General features: G+C 38.2%; 1 protein-coding gene across 1 annotated transcript; it reads right to left on the reverse strand.

Annotated features, from left to right (window-relative positions):
• Positions 1 to 11,340: 11,340 nt before the first annotated feature.
• Positions 11,341 to 18,286, reverse strand: LOC112460882 (ATP-dependent RNA helicase DBP2-like). Its single transcript, XM_025025807.1, has 3 exons — positions 17,909 to 18,286; positions 14,037 to 14,493; positions 11,341 to 13,771 (listed from the first exon to the last, which is right to left on the reverse strand). The coding sequence occupies exons 1-3, from the start codon at positions 17,938 to 17,940 to the stop codon at positions 12,131 to 12,133; spliced, it is 2,130 nt and encodes a 709-aa protein (XP_024881575.1). The 5' UTR covers positions 17,941 to 18,286; the 3' UTR covers positions 11,341 to 12,130.
• Between the last annotated feature and the right edge of the window lie 967 nt (positions 18,287 to 19,253).

Below are 19,253 nucleotides of genomic sequence, written 5' to 3' on the forward strand. Positions count from 1 at the left end.
CAAACGTGTGCTTTTTTTTCACCTCAACAAACGCAAACATAGTTTCCGTCGGTTATTTTTATTTCGATCGATATAAGCGATTCGTACGACGACAATCGATTCATCCTCCCTCGCTTCCTCTCACTCACTCACGCATTTACTCCTCGACAAACGCAAAACGGTAGTTTCCGTCGGTTATTTTTATTTCGATCGATATAAGATTATAAGCGATTCGTACGACGACAACCGATTTCGTCCTCCCTCGCTTTCTCACTCACTCACTCACATTTACTCCTCAACAAAACCAAAGATACAGTTTCCGTCAGTAATTTTATTTCGATCGATATAAGCGATTCGCGTGAGGACAATCGATTCATCCTTCCTCATTCACTCCTCAACACAAACGCAAACGTAGTTCCCGTCAGTTATATTATTTCGCATCGATATAAGGGATTCGTATGACGACAATTCGATTCGTCCTCCCTCGCTTCCACACTCACTCAACGCATTTAGACGCATACAGTCACGCACGCTACCACTATTCACTTGCCGTTCTGAAATATGTCATGGTGGAAAAATAAAAAAAAGCCACTTTTCTCGCGTTACCTCTCTTTGGTCGTGAGAACTAATCGAACGGTTACTGCGGTTAAAAAACGGCCGGCCGTTTCAGGAAATTTCGTCTCCTCGCGTCTCCCGCTCACGTTTTCTTTTACCCTTACGCTCTTAATACATTGAGAAATGTTAGCAAAACATAAAAAAATTTATATATGCCCGGTATGAAATCGTCACGATTCGCACGGTGTCATTGATAAATTCTCTTTTTTTTCTCTCTACGTTTATATATATAATGATATCATCCTCGTAGTGAATTTGATCGTATCAAGCAAAGTTGTAGGATCGCCCCGAGATGGAAGGAGTGAATTTATGACTGGCAAACCTTGCTAAAATGGTTCATAATGTTTCTGCGAGAATCAATCATTTTGCAAGAATTACACTACTAAAAATTTATTTGGTTTCCTAATCTCCCCGAATGCAGCTCCAGGCCTTCAAGATTAGAAGCTCGATTCGCATACATTTTTTTAAGTTACAATTTCATCTAAAGGCTAGAATCTCCGTTAAAAAGGATTCTAATAGTTCTTGAATCGCTCATTTCTGCAGGTACATTTTTTTTTTAATTTTCGTGACTATCCCCTCATGAGAACGTTATAGAAATTGTTTCGTAAACTTTCTATTCAATTTCGCTACCATAAAACGGCAGATTTTGTTTACGCGTTTAAAGCTTTCATTTCATGATTACACGATTTATCGAGCATCATTATCAAATGTATTCTGACTAGACGTTGAAAAGGTTTTTTTTTTTTCTTCTATATTGCAACGCGACAGCGAAATTATTGTATAAATGTTTGTTACATAAAGGTTGACGTCACACGAATTACAAACAGGATATCCCCGTTACGTAAGCATAGGCAGCCTTTTTTTCCAAGGGTCTGAATAAAAAGTCCAGGAATTCAGTGAGAATGGAAGGATTTTTATGCATTTACGCGCACAAAATTAGGAAAAGAATGGGCGAAGTTGTAATGACGCTGCGCTATCTCACACGCATAAAAATAAAAATAAAATATATATATATATATACATATATGAAACGAAAAAAGGTGAAAGAAAAAAAATAACAAAAAAGAAATATGAAAAAGATGAAAAAATTGTAGAACAATTAAAATCGCAACACTAGAAAATGCTAGAGAACAAAATAATTATGAAAATCTCTTCAACTTGGAAATTCTTTGATATTGACAATTTTGTGATCGTCACTTTTACGCTGTTAATGAGATTTATCATCGGTAACGGCGGGCGTTAGCCAGAAACGACCAAGGAGTGGCTTTTGAAAATTATATGAATATAATTTGTGCACTTAAGAAATATGTATGTATACGGTGTGCAACATTTAAGATCTTTCTTTTCCACTCTAATGGCGCGTTCTATTTAAAGCGCACAAAACAAGACTCATCTAAGTTAATTACGAAATTGTTCATCGCGCAATGTTGCGACAAAATTATATATATATGTTCTTCGCATTTCATGAATAATTCAGAGATGGAAAGTTTCGCGATATTGTTCCGTTGTTTCAGCTCCATTTTAAAGAGTGTGACTCGTAGACATCTGTTAAGGTCATTGGCCGCGTTCAGCAGAAAAAGCTGCTCAATAATTTTTTAATATGATTTGGTTCTTGCCTTTAGAAAGTTCTTTTTCAGGAACTGGAGGAATACCGTCTTGAATTCTTTGACGAAAATCCGACGACCGTGATACAGACGACTAAGTTTCTAGCATTAAGCCCTTTACACGATGCGAGGCGATAGTGACATAGCGACAAAACTACAGCATTGATACACGGCATTGATACACTTCCGAAAATTTTGTCGCTGTTGCTAACGCTATCGCTATCGCCTCGCATTGCGTAAGGGGCTTTAGATGCAGATTTAAGTACGTGATTCTGGTTTAAGAGTAATACATTTTGATAGTAAATAATCGGTTAATGTTTCTACGCGAGTATTCACGGTATAATGTGTAGTCTAATAAGATAGAATTTTTAAATTTATTTTCATATACATTTTCGCATACAAGCGTCATAGACTACGTTTACATAGCGGCTTATAATCCGGTTTAATAACTACCGTATATCGTATATCTATTCTATCCAAAATTTTTCTTCTTTTGATTATAACGATTATTTAAATAATGACCCTATTTTGATACTCTAAACATTTGAATCAATCTTTGATATATATACACATATAGTATATATAGTATATATATATAGTATATATAATATATATAGTATATATATAGTATATATATGTATATACTAAGTTCAAGTATCAAAATAGACTCATATCTAAATGATGAATGATCAAAAGAAAAAAAAATTGCGTTGGATAGGGTAGTTATCAAACTGGATTGTAAGCGGCTGTGTAAACATAATCTAATAATGACGCTGTATGCAACTGAGAACAATTTTATTTAAATTATGAATTCTAATAAACTGTTTTTTTTTTAAATTAAAAAGCGATTTGGTATCCAATATATCTGAAGACAGAATTCATAAATTTGATATTGCATTCAAGATCAATTTTCTTAAATGGTTGCGCTCCTTTTGGTACGTTGCACAGCTACTCACAGCGAGATTGCTCGGAGTTTTTCCAAGGATCTCTAAGTGTATGAACCAATCATGTCAAAGAACCACTAGGTGTTTACTAAGCTGCTTTTTCGGCCGAACGCAGCCAGTGGCACTTAAGTAATAAGCAAACCAATTACAGTCGGTTCTCTTCCGATTCGCTCATCACTTAGGTTTTTTTTACGTCTTACGCGATAACGTCGGTTACATCAGGAGCTCGAGTAAATTACATGTTCTGATGTCTGGCGCTTTATCACGCTTCGCGAAGCGAGCTTTCGCAACGTGTCGCAGGACGTTCCTCTGTTGATGGCACGTCGTGTCGGAACGATGCCGCATTAGTCTTACATTGAATCACGCTGACAAAAGCGACGTTGAAACGTATACAGAATTCTTTTTTCTCCCGCATTCCCGCGTGTATTTTTCTTTCACACACGGCAGATTCGCGCTGCACGAATTCGCGAGCCGACTTCGACAGTCGGCAGTCGAACTATAACGCAACCATACACGCGAGCACACACGCAAAGACACACACACACACACACATACATGAAAACACGCATACACGCGTACGAGTCAACGGAAATGAGATAACGAAAGGAAAAAAAAAACGAAAAAAGAAATCAATCGCTACGGATCACACCTTTTGTAATAAATTCATCGTTCATCAAACATTCGAATTAGAACGAACCCCGCATTCCCGGCGCGCGCGCGCGCGCTTAGCGCCGCCCGAAACTCCGGAGTAATTTTGGAGTAATTTTGTTCGCTTCGTTAACGATCGCGAGTTTCAAATCTAAATCTTGCGATTCGACTCGAGAACCGGGGCGCGGCTTGAACGTTTGGCGCGCCGAGATGCGCCGGAAATGCGGGCTGATTGACGCGCTATACCATACTGTTGTTGAAGGATTCACCCGTCGAAGGACCACAAGAAAAAAAAAAACAAGAAAATGAAGCACAGGTCAGGTTCCTCGACACACCTGTTCCTAAGTGCGCCAGTAAAGAGGATCAATAATACGCGATACTTTTTGAGAGCAACAGGTTACATCTTCGGCACATACTTTTTTATTTTTTCCTCCACCTCGCTTAATCTCGCGGCGGTTCGGTTCGATTATATCTTAGTGGCTCGTTTTCCTTAGTTCGGCGGCCTTTTATGTTGTAATCGCGCGCTAATTACCTAGAATAATATTGCGAGTTCAGACGGGACGCGGGGGAAGGGGAGGGGGGAGGAGGAGAGGGAGGGAAGGGGAAGAGGGGTAAAACAAACGCAGGGGCAAATCGAAACGCTGAAAGTGGGCTGAACAATTTGATCGTTCGTCCATTATAATGCCGTAGGTTTCGCACAACGACGGGGATTGTTCGATCGAAACGGCCGAGATTTTGCCGTTACAAGCTAATACAAATGCCCTACAACTTAATCAGCTTTATGTATACAGTTAATTAAAAATTATTATTTGTTGGATTATAAAAGTACGTTTAAATTAAAAGTGTTATATTTGCAGTCTCATTCCAGGATTTTAAGACTGTTTACAAGCGGACATAATCCATGTCCACGTGTATGAAGAAATTCGTACGAATTCTTTCTCCCACCTTAAACGAAAGTTCCTTTCATTTGTGGATTTCATTATTTCCTACGAGTTTTGTTTATCGATATATTTAATATAACGAATTTAATTCAACACGTTTTAACTCATCGCTATATATGTATACGCGGAGAATTGCTGAACACTTCGGACTTAAATACTGTCTTGCTAACGAATATTAACGCAATTAAAGGGGAATAGAGATATTTGTTTTTAAATAAAACATTTAAGATGTCTGGAACTATATGTAATCGCATTACACTGCCTTGCAATGCATTCTCTTAGAACACTCTAGACGCAAATGAAGATTCGACGATACGAAAAACATATTCCTATAAAGAGAGTAAGATAGCCTCGGAGGAAGAAAGAGGAAGAATCCGAAACTCTATAGTCTCTATACGACCATAAAGTATTACAAGATTCGCGAATGTCTCTTTAACAAAGTGGATAATATGAACAATTGAAACTAATAATAACAGTACGGCCATGGCCGTCCAAGAAGGACGGCGTAAAATCACACGAAACGATTAAACAAACTATTAACAGTATTTTTTCGTTATACAACACAGCGCATGTGTGCGGTCGGTGATAAAAAGATTGTAATATTTTTCTCTCTTCAATAAGCAAGGACGATCTCACGAGAAAGAGAGATTCTTCCTGTTAGGTTCGTCTTTATATTTATATCCTGGCGCTAAACCACAACTCTCTATACAGATTAACGATTTTTTGCGTGTACGGCTGTACGCTGAGGCTCATCGAAAGAAAGGATATCGCAACCCTATCGTCATCGATCGACACATGTCCGGGTGAGATATGAAAGGGATGAGGGATTTACTAAATTCATATACAAGCTGGCGAGAGATTCAGTCTTTGTGTGTAAAAAAGAATAGTTTCTATAACATATTACGATATTTATGATATTCATGCTTGCGATTAATTAAAATGTTTATTCACGTGATATCACAGTGTTCATCACGAAAAAGAAGAAAAAAGGTAGAAGAAGGTATTTCCCCTGATTGGCGATTACGGCGATTATCGTTTCATCGCGGGACAATCGATCATCGATTCTCGGCTCCACGGAGAGTGCTCGGCTCTATCGTATTAGGGATGCGTCGATCGTTGATGTCACTGCACCGAGTAGGTTTTTGAATAAGTTACGAGTAATCAACAAAAATTCAAATAAAATGGCGACTTAGTCTGCTATCCCACAATGCTCTCCTAATTCTCAACGCAAAAGAATCAGTTTTGCATTAAACGGAAACGCGAATGGCAGAAATCCAACGAGTTTCTACTCGTTGACGCAAGTTGCATTCCGTGTCAGAAAAATATTTAAATTCTGAAATTATATACCATTTTATTTTACTTGATGACGATCGCGGAGTATAATTTCAATCAAAAAAATGTATAAACTCGTACATTTTCATTAATACGCCTGCAAGACTAAATTAAAATTCCACCTATGTATAATCTAATCACTTGAATATAACTTACATTTAAATCATCGTGTGAATAATAAAATATTAAATATTAAATACGAAAAGTAATATTTGCTATGATAATGTAGGATAAACATTATAGTCGCAAGCACCAAACGTTTACAGAACGCGAAGATATGACAAAGAAATAACTGTCTTGAAGAACTTCTTGGCCCCATCCTTTTAATAATAAAAGCCACTTTTTATTTGATATTTCACTATTATACCTCAAAAAAGTACATAAATTAACTCTTACAATCCAAATAAATTAAAATTTTTAATTATGGAATTTAATAAACCTACTTTAAGATTTTTCTCGGCGATATAATCGCGATTAATAAAAAATATATGAGAACACGCTATAACTCAGTAATAGTTAATTAGTAATTAGTAATTAATTGTTAGATTGGATAAAAAGTATTTTTGGATTTTGAAGATTCGGAGAAAATCTCGATTTGACCATTTCTTTGCTCAGAAAACCAAAAAATTTCGGGACAGCGATGTACCACTTGGTAGATGTCGATTTGTATTTATATTGCGAACAAAATGATGCGTGTTATGAAACGAAAATGACAATATTATTAATCTTACGACAACGTTATCGTCTTGTTGTCTTTTTATCGGGAAAAACTTTTTACACAGTCTAATTGGATATATCAACTATAGCCCATCGTTATATTGTTTATTCTAGGAAAGTGAGAGAAAAGTTGCGTTCGGTGTCATTTCCCTTTCCTTTCTTGTTAGCTAAATAGATATCGACGACCCTGCTTAAAGCATCATTAAGATCTGATGACGGATACCGCATATAAAACTGATGAGATACATCCCTTACTTTAATCATGATGCACGATAGGTAGAGCTAGAAATATGCTATGCCTTACATATCACAGAGCTACGCGTACACCCGCTATCTACATTGTTATTTCATTTAAAAATTGCTGTTTATTTAAGGGGAAGTAGAGAAAAAAGAAAAGAAGAAATAAGAAAATTTTTTTTTTAATATTCAATGAAATAATTATAAAATAATATATACATATATTATATAATTATTTTATAATTATTATGCAATAGTTTGTAAAATAATCCACTTTTTAGAACAAAATAAAATGCAGATAGCATTGATAATCATTATTAATATTGATGATGGTCTTTTTTTCATCGGGGAAACTTAAAATTAGCTAATTAACTAATATTAGTCGGTTAATTTTATAGCGAATTGCTCCATATTATTTTCTTTTTCGATCGCCTCGATCGGAAATCGTCGCGACTTGATAGCGGGCATACGCAATGCGCGAGAGTATTCAGTATTTTTTTCATGCTCGCAACACGTTTCCTATTATTATATCACTATTCATCGACGTACGCAGTCAGATTGACAAAGTAGGCGCGTCGAGCTTAATATTCGTCGATCAAAAACCCTAGAATCCAAGGATCCTCCAATTCGAAGATTCAGCAATCAAAGAAAAATCCAATCTTTCGGAGATAAAACCACGTAACACGTCCTTTTGAGGTGCACATCTTTGAGGAGAAGACAAGAAAAACAAGCAATTAAAATATTAAATATCTGCCACGGTTATCTAAGTACCCGTGTTCTGCAACTTGAAGTAAGATTTTAAGAATCCGGAAGGACAAGAGATTCTAAAGTAATTTTCAAGCGCGTTGCCCAGAGCTTAAAATCTCCGTTTCCTATATAATTCCAAAAAGATGTCAGACTCGCAAAGTTTCGATTGTCCGAAGTCATTATATTCCAAGATTGTTCACAGCTGTGGAAGTTTGTGAAACTTTTGTGTTTCAAAACTCGAGAGTGCTATAGAGCTCCGAAAGTCCTATCTATAGCTACCAAAGTTTCGAAACTTTTCGTACTCGCGAATATCTTTAGGGTATTAAAATACCAATACTTCTCTCAGTTCCTAATATTCGAGGAATTGAAGAATCTAAAGTTGGGAAGATTTAGAGCGGCAAAAAATCCAGGACTTGAACAATTCTGTATTTATTTCGTTCTTAAAATTCACCCACGAAATGTATGAAAAACAAAACTGAGGTATCAGCAATCAGGAATATGAACCTTCAAAGATGCAAGGATCCGAGAACACGAGCATCCCGATCCAGGAACCACGAATATCCCACTTCGTTGAACATTATTGACTATCGTTTATGTTTCTTTCGTAAAAAACACTGGAGATTCTACGACAATTAACGATGTCCCAAATCAATCCACGGCTCAGGTTCGAGTACGTACCTAGACGTACGTGGATCTAAACGAGTCGAATGGGATTTTCTTTTCTGCAAACAGGACACACCTTTGCGTCCCAGCATTTCGTGCACTGTGTGTGCGTGACGAGTTGTTAATTATTTTATAAAAGCGAGTCGCGAGTGAATAATCGCCACGCGGCAACAGTTAACAATCATTAATTAATAGCGTTCCTGCGCGAGAGCGTTTCTACATTTATTTATCCGATATCGATTCTCTGGCCTGTTCAGGAAGTTTAAATAAAAAGAAGAGCTAAATCCTTAACTAATCGTATATTTTAAGATTATTAGAAATATTCGACAAAAAAATAATGAAAAACTTAAGGAAACACAAATTTCATGACAAAGATAATTAAGCGGAATAATTATAAAAAGGTATGATCAGCTACATGTTGTGTAAGAAACGAAATCAATGAGCTTTTTTAAGAAATTAAAGAAATCTTTTACGAGCCGTCTATTTTTCCTGATTGAGACCAGAGAATTATCTTCCTCTCTTTTTCTTCCGTTTTTTAAAATCACTGTCTCTTTCTATTTCCTTCTCAATAATTACATGATATACGGTGGTATGTGCAGAGTAATCTGGAGGCTCGCAAAATTGCTACACGCTGCTAATAAAATGTATCACATGCCCCAACAGCGTGCGCCAATCGTTAGTTTAATAATTAATTCGGGCATGTTGATCAAAAAACGTCCTCCGGCACCACAAAGGGTTGCTTCAGAATACAACAATATGTTATATCCTTAATTCATTATGCGTAAGATGGTTCAACTTTCAACCAGTATCTTCTAACTCCACGAAATATATATAGGTTTTTCAGGTCAATTAAATTCGAAAATTCAGCCCTGTCTAAGGGCCAAACATTTAAAATTCATGAATTCGAGTTCTCAAGGATTTTATTCTTTCCACGTTGAAGATTTTTTCAAATCAAGAATATCCTAGAATGTCTGTCCCAAGAGAGAATGTCTATCCTGAGTTCTAGAAAGTAATGTTGAAAGAATAAAAATAAGCTCAAGATTCAAAGTTCACCAAGTTCGCCTAATCCACGAAATCAGAAGCAGTCACTGGTTGAAGAGTTGAAGCATCAGCGAAAAGTAGCATAATTATTATTGTTCACCGGAGTGATAGGTGACGACGGCGCATTTAATACTCTAATTTGGTTGCTTGTTAACTAAAATAGCAGGTACAACTGAAAAATCAGATTAGTATCGATGGCGGCCAGCCTGCGCGCACGGTGCGCAGAGACAAGACCACTCAGTGGCCAATTGCATAAACATCAAACAACAATGTATCATATAATCATTCGTTGGTTCAACAACAAATCACTTTCGATATATATATAAAAATAAGGTATCAAACTTTGCATCAAGGTACACAGCCATCATGACTACGTGCTTAATTTACGTTGTCCTCTTAAAAGCCATCTGCATGTCTTCAAAGATCCAGCGTTCAAAACCCGCCAAGGATATCTGGATTCTAGACTTCTAGAAAGTCGGGGAGTCCAAGAAGTTAAACATTTAATATTCACAGAGGATGCCCAAAGATTTAGGATCCACGAACTTAAATGTGCGAGAACGAAGGATATATTCGAGAATCTCGAAGAAAAAGTACGGATCTCTAAAATACATGAGAATTAGAACATCCAAGCCTTGAATCAGAACTTTAATTAGGCATAGGAATCTTCTAGAGTGAGGGATTCCAGAGAAACCGACATTCTGAGAATTTTCAGGAGCTAGAGTTTAAATACATTGTGTTGAAAAAGTTCAATGTAACATAATGACATTTAAGACTCAAAGCATCCAAGTATCCAAGTTCTGGATAGACTCAGAGGTCCTGTAAGTACAAGTCTCAGATTATCCGCTGACTTCAGAATTTCAAGAATCCAGAGACCTCAAAGCTCGTTTGAATTTTTATAAGATTATCGGAGCACGAGATACTTATTTTTAACGCTACAATTAGTTGTATCGGGGAGAGAGTGAAAAAGAAAGAGAGGGAGAGAGAGAAAAGACAGAGAAACAGAGTGCCTAAGATAGGTTTAGTTCCCGTCAGCGAAGCTGCTTTATAGTCAAATAGATGTTCCTGCTGTTCTAGTTTGTCTTGCTCTCTCGCTCTCTCTCTCCCTCTTGTTTCTTTGCTTTTTCTCTCTTTTTTTTTAATTTCCCGTTCCCGAAACAAAGGGCACGACAATTTGTTCGTTATGCCGGGGCACATAAAAAACGGCTTAATTTTTATGCAAAAGGCCTTACAAATTTCCTTCCTATAGAGCATATCGCGCGTTTTATCCCCTGGGTTTTTCTTCTGCGTATGTGTAATCACGCGAATTATATATATAAATAAATTATAAATTAGTACATTTGATATATAGTCTTAATCCACCCCCTTCTATATGTTTCGTGCATTTCGGAAAAAAGCATTTATATAATATAGCTACAATAATACTCGCATAAGAGGATTATTATTTATTCTCAATTATATCAGTAGAGGGATTCGTGAACCATCAACACGATGATTAACATCTAGGATCGATATTATATCATGAATGCTCATTGCTAACGGTGCTAAATGCTACATCAAGAATTTGAAAACTGGAATGTGCCTCGATTAATTACCGCTTCCGTTATTTCTGCTGATTTAACAATTTGAGTCCATTTAACTCGTCAGACTTCTCAACTAAGCAAAAAAAAAAAAAACGAGTGAAGAGACAACAAGATGTATAAAGAGAGTGCGACCAAAAAACATACATTAATATTTATACATCCCGCACTAAAAAAATATTCCTTTACTTTTAATATAATAATAATTTAATAAGATAATTTAATAAAATAATTTAATATCTATAATTTATAAATAAAAAATTTAATATAATATATATTTATAAGTTAATAACTTTTCAAATTTAATAGTTTTCATTTTTTTTGCATATTTGTACTTTTAATAATTAATAATTTAAATTTATAAATGACAAAGTGTGACCGAGATACTCTTGAGTTTTCTGAGTGTTTTGGCCTTTGGCCTTTAATTTTTGGCAGTTACACGAGTTATTATGCGTCCTAATATTGCGTTAATCGAACTCAAATTGTTAAGTATTAAATAATTTGCTTTAAACAACAAATCTAATTTTTCTATCGAAAACATGACTTGTTGGATAATAACTCCGTCGTGATTAACATCTCGAAATAAATACTATTTTGTATGTCGATCGGGCACAATTCCAGAAAAAAATAAATGAAAAAGAAAATGAGAACAAGTATTACGTTAAGAATAGTATAGATAGACTGCCGATACGTTAAAGTGTTGGTGTTGACGAAAAATTGAAAATCAAGACTACTTTCATAAAAAAAGCATATTTCTATAATCAGATCTTTTTCGAAAAATGGTCGCAAAAAAACCCTGCACGTTCTTTTTGAGCAAAGTTAATTTCTTTTTAGAAGGCGTTAAAATTCCCAAAGCAAAATCTTGAGATTGCACGTAATTGAAGTGTGCGAGTAACTAATAGAAAAATTATAAAGTAAAACTTTGCAATCTTTATGAGTCAGTTAACCGTTATCGGCAGTCTATCATAATACAATAAATTGGATCCACTAACCAATGCAAGAGCGATCCAAATAAAGCCCGATAGGCGGGACATACTTACTTTTCATTTAGCCCGTACCCCGATGGTCTTACATCGTGGGAGGCGTCACTGCTGCACCGGTGTGGGCGGATACGGGTAACCGTACGGCGGCACTGCTTGAAACTGGCCGTAGCCCATCGATTGGTAGGCACAGGCACCAGCGTTGGGCGGCGGTCGGTTGGTCTGGAAGAACTTGTTGTTGACGAGATTCTGGATCCCGGAGTCCGCGTGTCCACCGGACGGCATCATGAAGGGCGGCGGCATCGAGTAGACATTGGGCCCGTTCTGATTGCCGCTGAAGCCGTTTTGCCGACTTTGGAAACGATTACCCTGGTATCCAGTTCTGCCTTGGTACCTGGGTGCGCTGGTAGCCTGATGCACGGGTTGTTGACATGTGTTGTTAGCCGCTTGTTGGTAGTTGTTCGGTTGGTAGCCAGTAATGGATTGTCGTTGCTGGTGCTGTTGCTGATAGGAATGCTGTGGTTGGTAATTGTTCTGCCGATTGGTTTGATAGCCATTGTTGCGAGGATGACGTGCCACGCTTTTCTCCTGAATCATCTGATTGTGATGCCCATGCTGTTGGTTCGTCTGCAACATATGCTGCCAGTTGCTTATCGTCGGGCTGATGTTGTTTCTAGGACTTCCATGAGACGTGGTATCTTTATTTCCTCGTACGTGGCTCCACCGTTGCCGTCCCTTGCCGTATTGGTTCCTCATAGAATTTGCCATGTCCGCCAATTGTGGGTTTATAGCTTGACCGGCCTCCTCCAGCACTGCGATCAGCTCTTTCGCCTGTCTCGCGTTGTTCGGTGTGAAGTAAGCATACGCAGTACCTGCGCTCTGGCAGCGACCGGTTCTGCCGATCCTGTGGATGTAGTCCTCGGAGCTGTTGGGATAATCAAAATTGATGACGTACTTGACGTCCTCGACATCCAAGCCACGCGCAGCCACATCTGTCGCGACCAAGATCATAGTCTTCCCATTGCGAAATTCTGATAGAACATAATCGCGCTCCGGCTGCGATTTGTCACCGTGAATCGAGATCGCGGACCAGCCTTCGCGTTTAATTGCCTTCGTGATATCATCCACTTTCTTCTTTGTCTCCACGAAAATGATCATCTTGTTGCAACGTTCGGATGCAATTTCGCGCAGCAATTGCGACAATTTCGTTTCCTTCTCGTGTTCCTGACAGATCTCAATAATTTGCCGAATGTTGTGGTTGGCTGCCAAAGTTAGAGACCCGATATTGATCTGGATATAATCAGTGAGAAAGTCTTCGGCGAGGGCCTGCACTTCTTTGGGCCAAGTGGCGGACCACATGAGTACCTGCCGATCAGGTCGAATCTGCTCGATGATTTTGCGTATCTGTGGCTCGAAACCCATATCCAGCATTCGATCAGCCTCGTCCAAAACCAGATATGTGCACCTACGCAGATTTGTGGTACCTTTCTCGAGGAAATCAATCAGTCTACCGGGTGTCGCGATACAGATTTCCACTCCGCGTTCAAGATCGCGAGCTTGAGGTCCCTTCGGCGAGCCTCCAAAGATGCAAGTGTTGCGGATGCACGAGGACGAGCCAAAATCACGTGCGACCGTTTGGATTTGTTGAGCCAATTCGCGCGTGGGAGCGAGAATCAGAACAATTGGTCCGTCGCCACGGCTGAGGCGAGGCTGATGGTTGATGTGCACCGTTGCCGGAAGGATATACTAAAATAAATATAGAAAATAGTAATGCGAACAAAGAGGCATTTAAATTTTTCAAATCTTTCAATAATATCTATATATTTTCTATAATTTGTTATGAAAACGTAAATATTTTTCAAAAATCTAAAACATTTAGATGCCTTTGTATGTACATCACAGTCTTTCCCGATTCCCTTTCAGATTAGCGATCAGTTTCTAAATAGTTTTTACTCGACGTATTTTATCAATTTTTATCAACTACGTAATTCAAATAAGATGCTGTACTTACCGCTAAAGTTTTCCCGGAACCAGTTTGAGCGATTCCAACTAAATCTCGTCCGCTGAGTGCGATCGGCCAGCCCTGAGCTTGAATCGCAGTGGGCTCGGCGAAGCCTTGCTTCCTGATCTCTTCCATCACATAGTCTGGAAAGTTGCTCTCTTCGAAGGCTTGAATGGGAGAAGGCGTATTATTGCCCGCTACAGTGATCTCCTTGCCCGCATGATATTTGTTGATCTCGTCAGGTGATCTGTTCACGATATTGATGTGGGGAACGTATAAATTCTTTGCTATTACGGGCAATTTTCCCACGTCCCACGTAGGCTTCTTCAGTAAATCGCCTGGAGTTTTCTTATGATTTTGCTTCTTTACACCGTAATCCTTTTGAGTCTGTTGCTGACTGTTCCAATAAGTTCCACCAACTCCTCCATTGCGGTTGGCATGATCTCGAGTCCCTTTAGGTCTGAAACTACGTAAAACCTTCATTTGAAAAGCAGCACGTAAAAGGATTTTTTTCGGCTGACTCATACGTTCAATGATTTTTTATAGAAATATATTTTTATTTGTTCATTCAATCACGGTTGACTCTGTAATCCTGAGTGGATCTTGACCTGTTCTAAAACGTCTGACTGCCTCTTTATGAGCATTCGCAATAGTAAGTGATGTTATTTAGCCATATTAGCAACCCTCAACTTGAGAGCCTTTATGCAGATTACATAATTCGCAATGCTGTTCTTTTTTTAGTACCAATCTTAAAATGAGATAAAAATTAAAAAGGTGAACAAATTTACTAGATTTCAACAAATAAAATTGTAGATACTCTAGTGAATTTCCTCCCTTTCGTACGTTTCACCTCGTTTCAAGATACACAGTAGACCCCCTGCTGACGTAGCTACCTGAAGAGACATGGTCACACCTTCTTTTTCTCGGGAGTTCCTAATAAGAAAAAGGGGCGCGGCACCAGAAAAGAAAAATATTTTTCTTTCCTGGAGGTACAAGTCTCGGGCCAATTTCACCAACCACGGTTAGCTTAACCGACGGTTAAGCTAACCGTGGTTGGTGAAATTGGCCCTTTGTCTCTCATCCGTAAGGAAGGGATTCAGCGACAAATCTAAAGCCAGACCATACGCGCGTCGTGTCTCGAAACAGTTCGAGATTTGTCGTTCATGCGAGGTTCACGAATAGGATGAATGGACATATTTGTCGAGCTTGCATTCGTTGTTTACCATTCACGCCACGTCGTCAGTGAAGCGCGTTCTCTTGTGAAATCAAACAACGTAAATCATTACGACGTGCGCGTAGTCTGGCATTAGTTTAAGAGCCACTTTTTCCAACGTCTGTTAACACGATCGATTAGAGTTAACAGACGTTGGAAAAAGTGGCTCTATATGTTAAGTGAAACGCTAGGTAAAACGCTGCGAGAAAAGATAGCCTAACGTTACATGCCCTTCCTCCCAATGCCTCGCTGCACACCTGTAGCAACTGCGAATGCACGCGCTCATTCGTAGATCTTTACTAATTAATTTCTTATTAATTATTGCGACAATCACAAATCACAGGGCTTTTCTATCCAGTTTAATCCGTTCTACTTGCTCACGAGAAGCGTTACACCAATTATCGAACATGTATACAGGACAACTCATAATTTATAAATGGGTTTATTTCTGAAAATAAAATAGGGAAATAACAAACAAGGGAAATAACACAAGGGATTAATTTATTTTCCATCTGGGACATGTACGCGAAATGCGCGTGCAAGGAATATGTATTTGTAAAGTGTGCTATACAGAACGTATTTGTTTTACACGTTTGTCAAGAGAAACACAATATAAGTAGCATAGGCGTCCATAGCGGGGGGCAAGACGGGGCACTTGCCCTCCCTCCCTGGAATCAGCAAAAAATGAAGCATTTATTTTCCCTTTAAATAAAGAAAGAACAAAGTTGTGCTAACCTTGCCTAGGAAAATACATTTTTTTTTATTTTAATAAAATTTTAGTTTTTTAATGCCTGCCTTGTTTAAATTTAATTCATTTCACCTGCTATTAAAAAATCAAATAAGATCTCAGTTTTACTTTATTTAATCAACGCCTGCTTTTGCTTTCTACAAATGAGATTGCAATAAATTGTGTGAATAAAAAAAGTGTTCCAGGGAAGTTGTTGAAACTAAACGCGTCTCCACGACTTAGGTAGATATTCTATTGTCCGTAGTCTTGTACTTAAAAGTAATAAAAAATTAAAATAAATTAAAAAACGCAGAAACCTTTCTCATCTTGTCGCGGTGAGAAAGCTTACTATACTAAAAGGTGTATAAATTTTAAATTATAAGTATTCTAAATCTAGAAAGTAACATATTTTTAATCATATCCCCCCTCTGAAAAAAATCCTGTGGACGCCCTTGATAAGTAGTGTCTCGCGCTAAGTGTACGCGTAGCGAGACACAGACCGTGTATCTCTTACGATTTACAATTTACATCATGTACCGACATATTTCCTTTGTCAGAAATTTTCAGATAATTTATAAAAAGAGAAACCACAAAAAAAATTTCTTCATTTAAAAATATTTTAATTATTTGCGCAATTAAAATATAATTTCATAAAAAAAATATATAAATATATGTATATTTATAATCAAACATATCCACCTAAATGTTCAACTAACATTAATATTACAATAGATTGCGAACGAAAAAAAGAAATTTGTACTGAAATGAGATCGAATCCTCAAATATATATCTCAAATCACGTTTCTTACTAACTGTGCTATATATAACACTAATAATTAAAATTCATCTTTCCTATTTAGAGTCTATCCCCACAAACCTTGCATAGCGCATAAACATAAGCATAAAAAATTCATTGTCTATATACATGTGTATGAGGAAATAGATCAATCCATTTCCTTATGCATATGCTTATGCACCTATGCAAGTTATCTGGATAGACCCTCGCAAGGTAGGGTCCTACACTGCGTAGGATCCTAGTTAGCGCTTGAAACACCAAAGTCTTGGACACGAGTATCAATTTATTTTCAATATAATACGCGGAGGACAAATAATATTCAGGAAAAAATATTACTCCAAATTACATTAAAGATAATAAAAGACAAAGACCAAGATATCAATGGGATATGCAATCTAACGATAAAGTAGCCGTCACTATCCGATCTCATATTCAAGATCGTCCCAAGTCTTCGAAGATCATCTAATCTTAAGATTCCAGCTAACAAAGTGATATATTGATAATATAATGGGAGCTTCAGCGAGCGACACAAGTCGACACAGGTGTTGCTTTGTCTTTGTTACTCCGTGTCGACTTGTATCGCTCGCTGGAAAGTTACCAATATTATTATAACGTACGATCATTATAATACGATCGAAATCGACGTTGAAACAATCTTAAATATGGATCTTAAAATCTCGAGAACACGTGGGCCATATTTATTGGACATTTTGCGAATTATCTATTATCTGAGCAAACGATAAAATGCATATCGATTTTTTTCATTGCTCCATCTGTAAAATCAAGATATAATATTTATACGTTCTTTATTAGCGATGAAAATAATGGTCTGATAAAAAAAAAGTCTCTGGCTCGGTCACTTTTCACATTCTTGCCATATCATGTTATTTTCTTTTTTACGATAATCATGTATTTTAATAAATTTAAGGTCAATATCTGTTAGGTAAAATCCGTCGGGCACAGAAGTCTTAAATCCGTCGGATACCTTTATAGAAAATGGAGCGAGTAACAGTAAGCTTGTGACTAAAATGGCGGCTGTGCGAGCAGCAAGACTGTGAGCAAGAGCCAACGATCTGCATTGAAGCCGATCGAATGCTACGCGCTAATCTAGAATGCGACGTGCGAAAGGACGTCAAAGGACGTACTTGTGATTTTGCGAGTACCCGTTCGTATACATTCCACGGCCGTTGTTGGTCGGCAGGAGGAGATACGATGCGAAGGGCTGGGAAGTTGCTAGAACACTGAGGAGGGTGTCACGCGCCAACGGTCTGGAACAGTCTGGAATAGTCTGGATGTCGAGGGTCTTCAGGTCTTGGGCTTCGTACGATCCGGTATGGTTGTCGTCGCGCGCGTCCAAACGGAACTCGCGGCGCAAGCAACGTGCCTCAACGATTCGGCACGGCAGCGAATCCACGAACTCAATCCACAGGAACCGGCGAACTGGAGCTATGGCGGAGTCAGCTCCGGACGGGACGGAAACGGCCAACTAGGAGAAGACGCGAGATACGTCCCGTTCGCGCAACATCGACCATCGACCCAGGCTTCCCGGGCATGCGCGTCGCGCGATCAGCGCGATGCCATTTATTCATGTATGTATGTATGTACACGTGCACACGTGTATATACGTATATATACGTATGCATACGAATACATACCAAGATCCAAGACGTCATCCAATTATAATGGCTGATATTTATAGGCCGATAGGTATTGGCCTATAGTTTACAGCGATCTCTTGATACGCGTATCAAATAAGTATATTTGAGCTGATCAGCCAATACGTCAAGCTACACGTTACTAGTTATTTATGATTTAATACGCGTATCAAGACTATCAAGTGCGCGATATAAACTAGACCATTTATTAAAGCTATGGCGGGAAGCACACACTTCTGCACAACGCATAAAGGTGCCTTTTCATGCTGACGCTCGACGCTCATTTTCAGCGGCAAGAAGGTCGCATGACCACAATTGACGCCGGCGTCAATTGAAATTCATGAAAAGGAAAACAGCGTCAAAATTTCGGCGTCTTCGCGCTGCTTTGGCTTTGACGCTTGAAGTTGGAAAAATCCAACTTCTCTTTCTTGACGCTGGCATCATAGTGATGTCACGTGACGTCGCTCAACGCTGTTTTTCAGCGTCCCATGAATTGGCACCTTAGGGCCGGTCTCACAGTCTCCGATTAACGTGATTCTCCCTAGATTCTCCGATTAAACTCACTCTTCGTCTCTTTCTAGGGGGATAGTTAGAAAGAAATGCAGAGTGAGTTTAATCGGAGAATCACGTTAATCGGAGACTGTGAGACCGGCCCTTAATGCGTAAGCATAAGAAAATTGATTGGTCCATACACATGTGCATAATAAAATAGACCAATCAAATTTCTTATGCTTACGCATTATGCGTTGTGCAGAAGTGTGTGCTCCCCGCTTTAGTGCCAAGAATTTGTTCAATCACAATTAAATTTGAAGAGAATAATTGACTGTGATTGGTC

The sequence above is a fragment of the Temnothorax curvispinosus genome, unplaced genomic scaffold, assembly GCF_003070985.1.
Source record: "Temnothorax curvispinosus isolate PA1 unplaced genomic scaffold, ASM307098v1 QBEX01010917.1, whole genome shotgun sequence".
In the NCBI taxonomy this organism is placed as follows: domain Eukaryota; kingdom Metazoa; phylum Arthropoda; class Insecta; order Hymenoptera; family Formicidae; genus Temnothorax; species Temnothorax curvispinosus.

Coding starts and splice junctions, on each gene's coding strand:
- LOC112460882 (XM_025025807.1), bottom strand. CDS start 17,940: ATGTATACGAACGGGTACTCGCAAAATCACAA. Junction 14,494..17,908: donor GGGTACTCGCAAAATCACAA/GTACGTCCTTTG, acceptor GGTTTTACGTAG/TTTCAGACCTAAAGGGACTC. Junction 13,772..14,036: donor GTTCCGGGAAAACTTTAGCG/GTAAGTACAGCA, acceptor TATTTATTTTAG/TATATCCTTCCGGCAACGGT.